This window comes from Colius striatus, chromosome 19 (assembly GCF_028858725.1).
Source record: "Colius striatus isolate bColStr4 chromosome 19, bColStr4.1.hap1, whole genome shotgun sequence".
Classification (NCBI taxonomy): Eukaryota; Metazoa; Chordata; class Aves; order Coliiformes; family Coliidae; genus Colius; species Colius striatus.
Genome location: NC_084777.1, coordinates 8,173,521 through 8,186,948, shown reverse-complemented (window position 1 = coordinate 8,186,948; position 13,428 = coordinate 8,173,521). Strand labels below are relative to the sequence as shown.

The 13,428-nt window shown below is 51.3% G+C and overlaps 1 protein-coding gene across 1 annotated transcript in view; it reads right to left on the bottom strand.

The window, feature by feature from the left end:
* Positions 1–13,428, bottom strand: part of ASTN2 (astrotactin 2) — a 319,116-nt gene that overhangs the window by 236,302 nt on the left and 69,386 nt on the right. Inside the window, exon 3 of the mRNA XM_062011422.1 lies at positions 421–805. Within this exon, the coding sequence (XP_061867406.1) occupies positions 421–805 (385 nt within the window). The remainder of the gene's footprint in view (positions 1–420; positions 806–13,428) is intronic.

Here is a 13,428-nt window from a genome sequence, read left to right as displayed (position 1 = left end):
TGGAATAGGAGGTTTACAAAGGAGACGGGTCAAACAAATCCTGTGACTGTACATCTCTGTGAAGCTCCCAAGCACACAGTTCACACAGTCTTACAGCACCTGAAGCATGAGAAAAGCACAGCCAGAGAAGGCTCCAAGACCAGGGAACCTGGTCTGCAGGGCTGGCAATGACAGATGAGGGCTCACAGCTACGGTGCCTCAGTTTCCCGAGTACCATCCAGAGGTGATCTCCCTCTCAGCAAGGGCAGCTGGAGGACAAGGTCTGCAAATCACCCTGTAGATGAAGCTGAGAACCAAAGCCTGGAGAGTCAAATACCAGCCACAGAGGCTATGTATGATGATCCTCTCTAGGTGACACCACACCAGACACACTCCCTGGCAGGGAATGGGAGAGGGAGAGAACAGAGAAAAGCCACAAACCTTTCTTTTCATAGTCAGGCTTCTCCTCCCCGCCCCGGCCCAGGCTCTCCAGGGTCCGTGTCACCTGGCTGCCAAACTCATCCTCCCTGGTGCTGGGCTCTGCCCGCCGCGGGGTCTCCTCCTCCTCCTCGTCTTCGTAGTCATCCAGGATGGGGGTCTCGCGGATGGGCACCCCGATGACGGAGTTGTGGGCCTGCAGGCGCGAGTTGCGGAAGCTCTCCCGGGCCTGGGGCCCCAGCAGCACGGAGGGGATGTAGTGGATCTCGTGGGTGGCCTCGGTGCTGGCGCTCTTCTGCGGGATGCGGCGGCGCTTGTGCCAGCGCCGTTGGGCGTACAGAGCCACGGTGAACACCAGGAGCAGCAGGAGCAGCGCGATCAGCCCACCCTGCGGGACAGCAAAGGTGGAGTCAGGACATGCAGGGGGCACGGGGATGGGTGATGAGAGGGAGAAGGTGCAGGGATGGGTCAGGAGATGCTGCAGCCAGCATCCATAGGCCCTCTCCTCTTCCCAGAGAAACCTCTCCTTGATGCTCCATCAATGACTCACACACAGGTGGGTTCATGGAGCAGCCACCTCGGAGGCAGGACATCACCAAGTGGCCTCTGGCTAGAGGTAACACCCCCAGCTCCACTCTGCCCAAGTTCTTTTGCCCACACTCCCAGGAACTTTGTTTTTACCACACATTCCTCAACTGTCCCCCAGCCCCACAACCCCCATCCCACACACAGGGATTGAAGTGAGCAAAGCTTCCCCTCCTGCTCTGCATGGGGAGATGGAAAAGGAAGCAATCTCATCCTACCACTTAAGAGAAAAAAAGCCTTATTAAAACCACTCAGCTGCCAACATGGGAGCAGTAAAGCCTCAGCAGACACACAACATTTCACACAAATGATGGTGCAACAAACGGCACCGTACAACTGCTGCTCCCCAGGGCACCGTTACCCCAGCCCCACCACCGCTGCTGGGGATTTGCCTACGGTTTCAACAGGAACAGCACAACACATTCCAGATCCAGACCTTCTCTGCAAAGCTCTCCTCTTCCCCCACCTCCAAATTTTATTCTGTACAGCTCCCAAATACATTCACCATTAAAAAAATCAATTTTTTCCCAAAAAACCCAACCCAATCTCTGTGCCCATGGAAGAGGCTTCTCCTCCCACAGAAGCTGGGCTAGGAAGGGCCTCTAGCTGCACTGGAGGTTAAACTTAGGCACAGTCACTCAGCCCCTTGCAGGCAGGAGCTCTGCACATTCCAGCTTCCAGCCTCTTTAATCTCCACAGCGTCAGAGCAATTTTATCCCATGGCAAACAAGCAAAGCAAGGCATGTAAATCAGAAGCAGCTTTAGCACTTGGGGCTTTGCAGCCTGTGTGGAACAGCCAGGGCAGGGCAGGTGTTTCTTTGGCACAAGGGATGCCACAGCCCAGAACTTTACAGAGCGTGCAGGAACAACACAATCTTTCATCTGCATTCGCCGCAGACCCTGTGCTGCTCCCGGAGCACAGCTCTGACTCATAAACAGGAGCAGCTGTGAAGAGGCAGCACTGAAAACTGCAGCTCGCAGGATGGGTGAGTGGGGAGGGAGGCCTCAGGAATAGGACCATCAGGAAAGGTGCTTTAGTGTCCAGGAGATTTGCAGGGATGTCTGTGTGGGAGATGGGCAGGGCTCACTGAGCTGACCACTTTCATGCCCTGCAGTACTGGAGAGCCCGAAGGATGAGGATCCTGCTTGGCCTTCCATGCTCAGAAGCAAAAATCCAGCATGGACACTTCAGTCAGAAAGAGCAGAAATGTGTTTCCTCAGATTTACAAAGCACCTGAAGCACTGAAACCCCAGAACATCAGAGGAGCTCACCAGTGTGAGAACCACCCACACCCCCTGCACTAAAGCAGGGCCGCTTCCTTGGAAGCCTGTTCTGCAGGAGTGAAATTACAGCACATCAGAGCCTCCATCAGGGAGTCCCGGTGACAAGGCACAGCAGGGCCATGAACTTCAACATGATGAACAACACCACAAACCCAGGTCCAATTTGTTAGTTAGGGCTTTAGGTTAGGTTAGAGTCCTCCTCCCAGCAAAGCAAGGGCTCTCATGTTAAGGGAGGGTTCAGAACAATACCCATGGATGGGACTACTGAGAAAATCCTTCTCCAAGGCCTCACCACCAAGTCCCTGAGCCACACAGCTGGATGCTGCTCATGCCCAAGTGCTCTTTGCAACTGCAAAGTAGCTGCAGGGCAGAGCACTTCACACCCACAGGCACAGGTCTTCCCTGGAGAAGAATAAGCAGAGACAACCCAGATGCTCAGCCAAGGCCAGAGTGACTGAGAAAGTACTGCACGAGGAGCAGCTTTGCCAACTGGACCGAGGGAGGAGGTCTGGGCCGCTTGTGGCAGTGCTGGGGCTGTGCATCTGCCTGGCTGGGCTCACCTGCATCTGCCACCGCGAAATGGCTTTGAGCAGATAAACCTGTCAGTGTATCAAATTAAAGATCTCTGTGCTTGGGAGCAATTACAAAAAGGCAGAGAGGCACAGAGGTTATTAGCGTGCTGTTCCCCTCCATGGCTCAGAAACGACGGGGTCAGCTCAAGGAAGCCGAGGCCCCTCGGTCCAGCCTGGCCACAGCTCCCGCATCCTTTTGGGAAGAGCTGTTGGTCTCTGCTCTGCCAGACACCGAGACAGTGGCTCCCTCCCTGCCTGGGCAGTGCCAGGGTGCCCGTGCCAGCCCCTCATGTGGGCACTCATGGGCTCCCAGCAGGCAGCTCAGTTACAACACACTCCTGTCCCTGCCCCGTGCTTGTTTAACCACAGCACACATGCCCGGAGAGCTTCCTGGGGAATAGGGGGAAAAAGGGGGGAAAAAATAAAAGAGACAAACTTAGGAGGCATTCAAGCCAGCCTCATTTTAATCTATTTTTCATGTTAAATTATCCAACTGAGGGAGAGGGAGAGAGAAAGGGGAAGGAAGGGATAATGTGAGAAATGTTTTATTTGACAATGTGTCATTCGGAAACTGATTATTTCTGTCTCTGAGCTTTTTAATATTCCCAAACAATGGCCGAGCCGCGTGGGGATTTGGTATTCTAAGGCTGGATTTATAATACTCTGTTCTGCAGTGATAAGAACACGGGCCTTTAATCCTCTGAGCTGTGAACATGCATATTCTCCCGCATAATGTCCTTCCTGCCACGCTCCCGCGTGCCCTGCGCCAGCCCAGCAGAGCCACGGGGCACGGGAGGGTTGAGACCCATGGCAGAGGAGGAGGGATGGGAGGAGGAGGAGGAGGGAGAAGAGGGCTGGTAGGGACAACCCATGTGTGTGCAGAACTGCAGGGTTTGTGGTGCTGGAGCACACCTCAGCTGAAGGTGGAAGGCAGCAAGGTTGGGACTTGGTTGAAGCACAGAAGGAAAACTGTTAAAAGAGGCCACCTCAAAGCCAAAGAGACTGGGCACTCTTCAATGATGAGGGTTGCCAGCCTGGAGGGTGATCACTGCTGGGCATCTGAGATGTTTCTTCAAACACCAACCAGTACCTTTTCCCTACCAAAGCTGGGAAAGATGAGTCTCGCTGCTGCTTTGAGGTCTGGACAAGCTTCCCTGCACAAGGCTCCAGCATTTCCCGACTTGCCCAGCCAGCTCTGCTCCTCACAGCAAGGTGGACATGGGGTGGGCTCCCCACAGCTCTGCAGTCAACCCCTGTGCCATGGAGGCCAGCCCCAATGCTCCACCAGCCACCATGCCAACACGGCCTCAAGTCCCAGGAGGTGACCCCAGGCTGGAGGAAAACACAGTTTGGGTTACACCAAAGCACTCCTACAGATCAAAGCAACACCCGTGCACAACAGCAGGCAAACAGGAATCAGTAACAACCACACAGTCCTCAGAGCCCTTCACACTCAATACTTTTCCCTTTCTTTCCTTTTTGGCCATGAAGGTAATTAAACACTAGAACAATTTACCAAGCGTTGTAATAGATTATCCATCACTGTCAACTTTTTGTGCATGTGTGTTACATCAAGCCTGGATGCTGTTAGAAAAGAGATGCTATACTTCAAATAAGTAATAAAGGCTCCAGGGAGTCCTTGTGCCCTGTGTGGCACAGGAGGGCAGAGCAGGTGACCCCACAGCCCCTTCTGCTCTTCACTTCTCCCCTAGTTGTGCCTTTCCTACATTTCAACTCTATAAGCATCCTACCTCTCTTTGAAGCATTTCATCTCTTCCCAGGTCAACCCAGCTGCAGAAAGCCCCATGGGACACGAGTGGGCAGGTAAAGCACATCTATCAGAGGGCCCACCAGAGGTGGAGATGCCTCCAGCATGGCCCAAACCTCCAGCCTCTACAGCTTAGCACACAAACCCCTCTCCTGGCTCGTCTCTGCCACTGTTGAGGTCTCTAATAAAGCAGCTCTCCGTGAGCAGGTGTAGCAAACATTTGCATAAGGTTTAGCCACGCTGTAATTCGAGCTAACAGCTTTCTAATTAGTGTAACTAACGGCCAACGGCAGCACAGAGACCCTACAAATGCCATCTCACCAGGCAGAGGCTTGTCCTGGGCCCAGATCCTCTGAGGCCACATCCCAAGGGTGAACAACCACCACATTCACATCAGTCATTAGAACACTGGCTGTTAATGCTGTCAGCCAAACCCTCCGCTGCAGCCCAGCTTGGGAGGACACCCATGAATGCCCTGGGTGGCTGGGGGACAGCCTCACGCCTGACCACCCTGTCCCCCCCAGCTCTGCAGCTGGTCCCTTTGCCAGGCAAGATCCCACACCAGGACCACTTCACCCACCTCCCAACCCAGCTGTGCTCAGGATAACATGTTGGGATGCATCTGCTTCTTCCCTTTCCAAGATCAAACCTCTGCATCACAAGAGCTTCTCCCTAGGACTCCTTTGCCTTATTGCTCTTTTCTGTTTGCTGCACCTCTCAATTTAAATATCTCTTCTGCAAGTCTTAATTAACATGCTGTTTGCACCTTCTTTCAGATCATTAACAATGAAAAATAAGGCTGATCTCTGCAGACATCTCTCAGAGCCTTTCCTCTCCTGCACACTGCTGTTTATCACGACCTCCTGTGCTCCCTGCTGCCTCCTCACCCTCTCGGGGCACAGGACGTACCGGCAGATGGCACATGAAGAAATAGGAGGGCTGGGGAAAGAATGTCATAGTTTGCACTTCCCTAGAGCACTGACACCACCAGCCTCTGGCTGTTATCCTCATACTAGAGGAGCCTGGCCTGTTTCCTGCAAAATCAAGGGGTTTGCATCCACAGCACCTCTGTTCTACCTCTCCCTCCTGTGCCTGTACACACTGGTCCATTGCAATCAAATCTGAAAGGCTGAAGAAGTCTAGAAATGCCAACATCCTTTCAGCTTTGTGATAAGAGGAGCTAAGCAAAGAAGAGACACTCCAGATCACCCTATCCACTAACACACACAAGGGCAGGGAGGAGTTATTGGAGTCAACTGAATGCACACAATGAGGGAGAGGAGAGGAGAGGAGAGGAGAGGAGAGGAGAGGAGAGGAGAGGAGAGGAGAGGAGAGGAGAGGAGAGGAGAGGAGAGGAGAGGAGAGGAGAGGAGAGAGGAGAGGAACAGGGCTTTGGGAAACAGGCTTCACAAGAACCAGTCAGAGCTGCTAAAAGAGGAAAGCAGGACTCATGAATAGAAATGGGGCAGCAGCCCCTGGAGCTCAGAAAGACGTTGGATCCCATCTCTGGAGATGCTTCCACAGGCACAGACCTGGCCAAAACTGCTCAGTCCTCACACAGCCTCTGCCAGCAGAAGGGATGAGCCAACATAAACCAGGGCTGGAAAGATGCTTACTCTCTTCCTGCTCCAACTGCACAAGAAGTTGAGAGCTTGACTTGCATTAAGGATCATTCAAGAGGAAATATAAGGGCAAAAAGCACAATACTCCCAGGAGAGCTAGGACATCTCAGTCACTGGTGTCCCCTGCCCAAATCAGGTAGGGAAACTGAGGCAGGGCACAAGATGAGACCAAGGAGGGACAGAAAGCCAGTGTGAAGGCTAGTGAGGAAGACGAACATCAGGATCAAAAAAACACCCCACTCCTAAATAAATCCAGAGCAATCTGGGTCTTGTCCTGATGTCAAAACCACTCAACCTCACCTCTCCATAACAGATAGCAATGATACAGGGCTAATCTACTACAAAATGCAGCATTTTCTCCCTGTATGCTTCAAATCCCCACCTGAGCACCGCTTCACCAAGGTGCTTAACCACACACTTCACTTGAAATGTGTGTTTAATTCCCATTACAGTCCATGAGACTATAGCACACGGCTCAGTGCTTTGCTGAGTAAGGATGGCTGCTCAAATTGTGGCCCAAAGAGAACTGCATTCTGTCTTTTTGTTCCTCTCCCTACAGCTTTCACATCATCACCAAGCTCAGGTAATGATGGGGCACCGTCTTCTGTTGTTGCTATCACAAGCGTTATCACCTAACTCTATCCAAAGCTGACAGCACCTATGACCCAGCCTCTCCCAAAGGGCTTATACTGGTGCAAAGGAGAGCAGGATGTGGCCCAGTGGTTTAAAAGGAAGGGTTCCCACAGGATCAGGCCCATGCAGATGGGTCACACGTGGCTGCTCTGCTGGCCGTGCCATACGTACACGCCTGGGGCAGGAATTGAACAGCATAGCCAGACCTGCAAAAGTATAACACATGCAGCACGGGAGATGAGAGTTACAGTTGCTGTGGGAACCATAACTTTAAGATCTCTGACTCTTCTGCGTTCCAAAAAATAACGAGTCAAAGTCCCATTTCCATGGAATTTCATTCCTTCCTAAGCCACGCTGAATTTTGTTTTGCTGCTTCATCCGAGAAGGGAAACAAAAAGAAGGAGAGAAGCTGCCAATCAGCCTTTCTGTGCCGTTCAGACATGCAGTGTGACGTTCCAGTAAATGTTTATTTGAATGGTCTCCCAGGCACCAGCTGTATGCAAGCACCAAAACACACAGCCCTCAATCACACCCAACATGCCAGCGTCGCCCGAGCTGCACATCCTGCTTGGAGAGCGATGCAAAAGGAGCCCTAATCCATTTTTATGATGTAAAAAAAACACAAAACCCCACCACAAAACAAGCATTTATTTGCAGTGAACTGAAAGAGGAGAGCTGGAGGTGATTTTATTAAGCACCTGATTGCTTGCTGTTTTTAAAGCCAGAGCATAGCTTGCATAAAATGTGCCTCTAATGCGTGCTAAACGGTTCACCTGAGTCGCTGACCCACCAACCCAGAGCTTGCCCTCAGAGAGGGAAGATTTTAAAATGCAGAAGGTCTTGTGCACTCATGCTCATGTTTCCCTAATGTGGGCAGCTCAGCTGAGTGCAAAGCTGAGACAAAAACAAAAGCTTTTCTTTTTTTGCCAAGGAGTTTCAGTTAGGGAGCTCCATCCCTCCTCCCCTCCGAGACGCTCCTGCACGTGTTCATCCTGCTCAGCTCATTTACACCCAATACCTGAACTGTGTTTTAGTCATATTCCAAAGGGGAGAAAGAAAAATAAATCACTTGAGTTCAAAACAACCAGCCTTGCTTTTAAATGAAAAAGATCACCACATCCACAGTGAGTCTCTCCCAGGGCAGGTGACACCACATGTTGCAGCTTGAGAGAGCCCAGGGTTGTGCCAACTCACAAAGCACCTTGCAATTAAATGTGAGACTAAAGACAAGTGCCTCAAAACCAGCAAGTGCAGAGCCACCACTCATACAAAGTCCCTCTCTGGACCACCTTCTGACCAGAGCCCAAACCCCAATTGCTCACAGGGACCTGGCTCAGGTGAGGAGGATCCCAACAGGCAGCAGTCACATTCCCACAGAGCAGCCTCTGCAGGGAAAGGACAAATGGGAATCCACTCAGTCAGAAGGAGGACCACCAAAAGACTGCATATGATCCTGATACATGGTCCTGATACCTCTTTAAATAAGAGAGAAGAGCAATGAAGTCCTCCAAGGCTCAGTTTTTGGCTTGGTTTCACTGGAATCACCAGAACATGATCTTGACGTGCCTGCTTTGTCTGACACTAGTGAGGACTGCTTCACCTCTCCTCCCTCCAGAGCTTCCCATCTCGCAGCACAGATGGTCACTTGGGGCTTGCTCTTAACCAGAGCCTTCCAATAGACCTGCAGATGTGCACCTTGCACCTGCACAGCCCTGGGGATGACAGTGGTCCCACAGCAGCCCAAACGAGCCTCACCTTACATGCTACTCCTCCTGCTTTGGGGGCAGATGCTGCTGCCTATGGGAACATCTGGGGGGGTTTCTGCAGCCTTTGCTGCCCTGAGCTGTGGGCTAAGCTCTGCCCACGTCAGTGCTCCATCTGCCAGCAGAGCCTCTGGCCTGGCACAGCATCAGCATGATGCCCTTGGCTGCACTGGCCTGAGCCACACCACCTTGTGTTCCTCTGCAGTCACTTTCATCACGTTCATGCTTCACCCAAAAATGCCTCCACAGCTTCTGCCTGAGCCACTGTCTTCTCCTCCACATAAAAATGCAGAATATTCATTTTAGCATTTAATGGAGAAGCCAGCCTGCTGGTCAGTTGGTCCCAAGGGACAGAGCAGTAGGGTATCAGTCACAGCAAAAGCCACGTGGAAGTGGCATGATGAAGGAGGGATGCAGCTAAACGTGACATCTGAGGTAAAACTCAGAGAAGCTGCACATCTCTGAGGAGCCTTTGCCTCAGACTGATTTCAGCCTCCTTGAGTGACCACCCACAAGCCTCAGCACCTGCACTGCCCCCCACACACAACACGCTGCAGGTCCTGCCTTTGCCCTGCCTTTATCTGCTTTGTTTGGATAGCGAGTGCAGGAGAGCATCTCCCTCAGCACGTGTACACAGCTTATCTCTGCAGCACCCAGGCACCAGCTGGGGCCTCTGAGAGCCACGATGGGGCAATTCCCACATGGCCCCCTGAAATCACAGCTCCAGTGGCATCCCTGAACTGCCCAGCTGCTTCTCATCCCTTCCAAACAAAGGCTTAACGAATACTCAAGTGAAGACTCCAACTGCTAGGATTAATACGGTACCTACCAGCAGAACATTTGCTAGCAAGCAATGAAGTATAATTAAAAGTAAAGAACACTTGTCAGATAAATGAGTAACATGTACTGCTGCTGCAGAGTAACATGTACTGCTGCTGCAAAAGTACCTTTCCTGGATTTTTAATAATTATGTTTATCCGCTCCCTCACTAATTTACAAAAAATGCATTTAATTCCTACTGGATCTCTCAAGCATTAGTGTGAATTAATGCTGTTCCCACTGTATATTCTGCATATATTAAAAAAAACATTAATCTAATAAGGGATGCACATCTCTGGATGAGGGAACACCAACACGAGTCACATTGTGCCTCCAGCTTCCAAGCGCTGCTGAGTGACACGGTACAGCATCCTTTCTGCTCAATTAACCAGCCAGCTTCTGGGGGCTGCCAGAACTTGGACAGTTGTCCAGAAAAGGTGGCAAAGCATGAAGAAAAGAAAAAATCACTGCAGCATTAAGGAACAGGGACTTCTTGGAGTAGCCCAACAGCTCCAAGCTCCACTGACAGGCCATGTTGCCTCTGTGTTGATGTGTGTGTTGCTCTACGTGGGATGGACACTGGAAAATGGGTTTAAGGTTTATTTATGGGCATCTCAAAACAATTTATGGAGCAAGGAGCTGATGGGAATGTGGTACTGTGCACAGAGGAACAGAGGAAAAGAGCTCTTTTTGTTGTTGGGGGTTTCTTTAAAGGTTTATTGCTGAGCTTGTAGCTGGCAGCTGCTTTGGGAGCGATCCAGCCTATTGTGGAAAAAAAACCCCAACTGCCTCACCATATTTAAAGTGCAAATATTTCAGCATAATGAACATCTTTCTGAAAAGCAGCAACACAAACCTCTACTTTCCAGAGACAGAGGGAGGGTATTCAAACACAGAACGGGGGATGAAAGCTCCACACACGTGTCTGCAGAGCGTTTGGCATCTTTGCAACTCTGGCAGCAGTGCTGCAGGAACCCCAGGCTGCAGCCCCTGCCCAGAGCAGAGGCTCCACGAGCACCTGGGGCATGGCACACCAGGAAAACAACAAAGATTTCAACAGCTGGCACAAGGGCAATTTGAAAATGCACTGACCCCCTCGTGCATCACAGAGCAGGTAAATCCAAGACTTTGATTTAAAGGAAAGATTAGAAAGCTCAGCAAGTCCATAAACCTCTCCCAAAACACCACAGCTATTCCCACCAGCTGAAGAGTCCAGTTCAGTACAGCACTCAACTCCAACTAGATTCACCAGGACTTTGCACAAGACATAAAATGTATCAAGTGTTTCAGGGCTTTATTATCCTCCTGCCCCAGATCACAGAGCTCCTGTTGCCCAGCCCTTGGTGTGATGCCTCCAACCAACCTCTGGGCTGGGCACAGTGGAAAGGTACACCTATAGGGACAGGAGCTTTCCTGCTGACAGCTCCCACACTTGCTGTTTACACACTTCTGAGTCCACAGAAGCCTCTCTGGTATGGGGCACATCAGACCATGCTAAGCCATCTCACTGAAACCCCACCACTCTTTCACCCAGCTAAAGTACCAAAAGTATGGGAATGTACCAGCTCTGCTCACTTGTTTGCAAGTGGCTCTGAAGGGCACAATGCCAGAGAGCTCTTTACCAGGAAGGCAGAGCTGCAAGCAGGGAGAGCTCAGGGCATCCCACTGCTAGGAGGGGAAAAGCAGTTTGCATTGGTCAACGAGCCCTCTGTACTCCCAGGATGCAGCCAGAGCAGCTTCTGCTCTGGAGAACTCTGCACACCCAAAGGACAGGCCCCATCCCAAAGCACTTGCAGCAACAGGCACCTGCACTTCAAGTCCCTCTTCTTCTGTATGGATACAGAACATCAAAGGTGATGGAAGCAGAGCAGAAGAGACAGCAGAAACCAGGACTCCTACCTACATCTTTCCCCTGTATGATGCTGCTGGAGGGAGACTTGGAACAGGCACCAAGAAGTGGCACTTTCAAAAGGACCTTTACTATGTAATTTGAGGAAGGAATGGTAATCTGGGGCAGTCCAGTCCAGCCCTCTCATCCTCAACAGTTTGGATTTAAATCAACACATTTTGAAAGCCTGTGACTATTTTAAATCAACACAATTTGAAAGCCTGTGATTATTTCTGAGCCCCCCACCAAGCTAACTCCCCTCTCCCTTGCTAGAGCAAGACTTGGGAAGAGAAAACCTGAAGGGACTCCCTGAGAAGCACCTAAATGTAGCCCCTGCTCCACGGCAGGGCTTAGAGCTGCCTCCCTGTCATCCAAAGGGACCTGTGCAGAACCATGAGCTTGCATTGGGCTCTTAAAAACCAGAAGCAGTCCTTACACCCAGCTCTGGAGCAGGAGAGGCCAGCAGGCAGCAGCAGCATCTGTGAGGTGTGGGCAGGGTTTGGGGGAGCTGGTGTGGACTCACTGTGCCACACACTCATCAAGGTGCTGGATTTTCTCTCCCTGCATCCTTGCAGGTAGGATCAATGCCATACCCTGCAGGGCAGGTCACCAGCTACCATCCCTTCCCCCTGGCTAGGGCTGGAGGGCACTGCAGAGGACAGGGCAAGGCACAAAGCCATCCCACCCTCTTCTGTGCTCCTTGATCCCTCCAGTCCCCAAGTCATTCCTAAGGTCACTGCAGCCCCAAACCTGCAGTCTGACCCTCCAGGTCCTTGCTGAGGGGCAGCCACTACCTGGGGAGACAGTGGCAGGAATTTTCCAGCTCTGCTCTTGTTTTTTTCCAGTTGGAAATTGTTGATGAACTAACAAACACTTTCCACGGGGTATTTTTGGCTACGAGCGATCTCCGAGCCAAACTGTGTGTGGTGACAAACAAAGATCTCAATCCTGCTGCCATTTTCTAATCAGATTTCCTTTTACTAATTTGACAGGCCTGTTTTGAAAATCTAAATTTAAAGCTGAAATAAAGTTAGATTCCACTGCAAAATGAGGATGGAGATGAAATATTTCAGACGGAGCTAATAAAGCCCTTCTACCTGCACCTTTGGGCTCCCAAAGCACCTTTCCACTCTATTTGCCACTCCGGGTGCAGGCAGTGGGTATTGAGCTTTGGTTTGCTTCCCCTCACCTTCATGCTCATACATCCCCCAAATTGTTTGTTTTTAGCTTCTGGGAAGGAAGAAAAGCACCTCCTGCCCAGTCCATCACAGCTCACCTCACTGTGGTGCCCGTTCTGATCTCACAGGTGTACTTGTAACCTACACTAAGCCCAGCCCATGCAATGCTGCCATCTTCAGAGGAGGCCTGGCCTCCTGCAAACAAAACAACTTTGCCTGAGGGGAAAGCATAAAGGGGAGATGAAGATACAGCTGTAGTTCCCAGAGCAGCGGGGTGGCAAGGTGAAGGCAGAGAAGGAGAGAGCTCCCAGCTAGAGAGAAGCAGCCCTTCGAGAGGTAGCATGGATCTGCATGGGCTCCTCATTCTTTCAAACCCTCCCCTTGCTCCAAACAAAAAGAACCTCTGGGTTCAGGTGCTCAGCTGATGTTCTCCAACACCCAGCCTCCTTTCAGGCTTTCATCACAAAAGGGTAATCTCCCACAGTAAGCCAAAAAAGAAAGAGCAGCATCTCTAACATGTTGTATAGACAGAGAACTTGTTTCAACCCTCTGGTCCCTGTCTCTGTGGTCCTTGGGCAAGTGCCCAACTCAGGGAGCCCAGGACACCCAGGCAATGTGCAAAACCCTGAGGTGAAGGCAACCTTCTCTCCCATGGCTGGAGAGCACCTGAGTGTGAGTCCCAGTGAAATCAGTGCCCCACGTGCCATGGTACCTGAGAGGAAGAGGAAGCTGCTCAGCCACCCCCCTGAGCACCAGCACCCTGTGCAGGATGCTCCTCAGCATGAGCACAGGCCTCCTCCAGCCCCTCCTGCACAGTGTGGCAGCTCTCTCTCCAAGGCAGGCAAATGTTTTCCATCAAGGAGTTTTCAAAACAAGCTCTTCTCTCCTGGCAGCCCCAG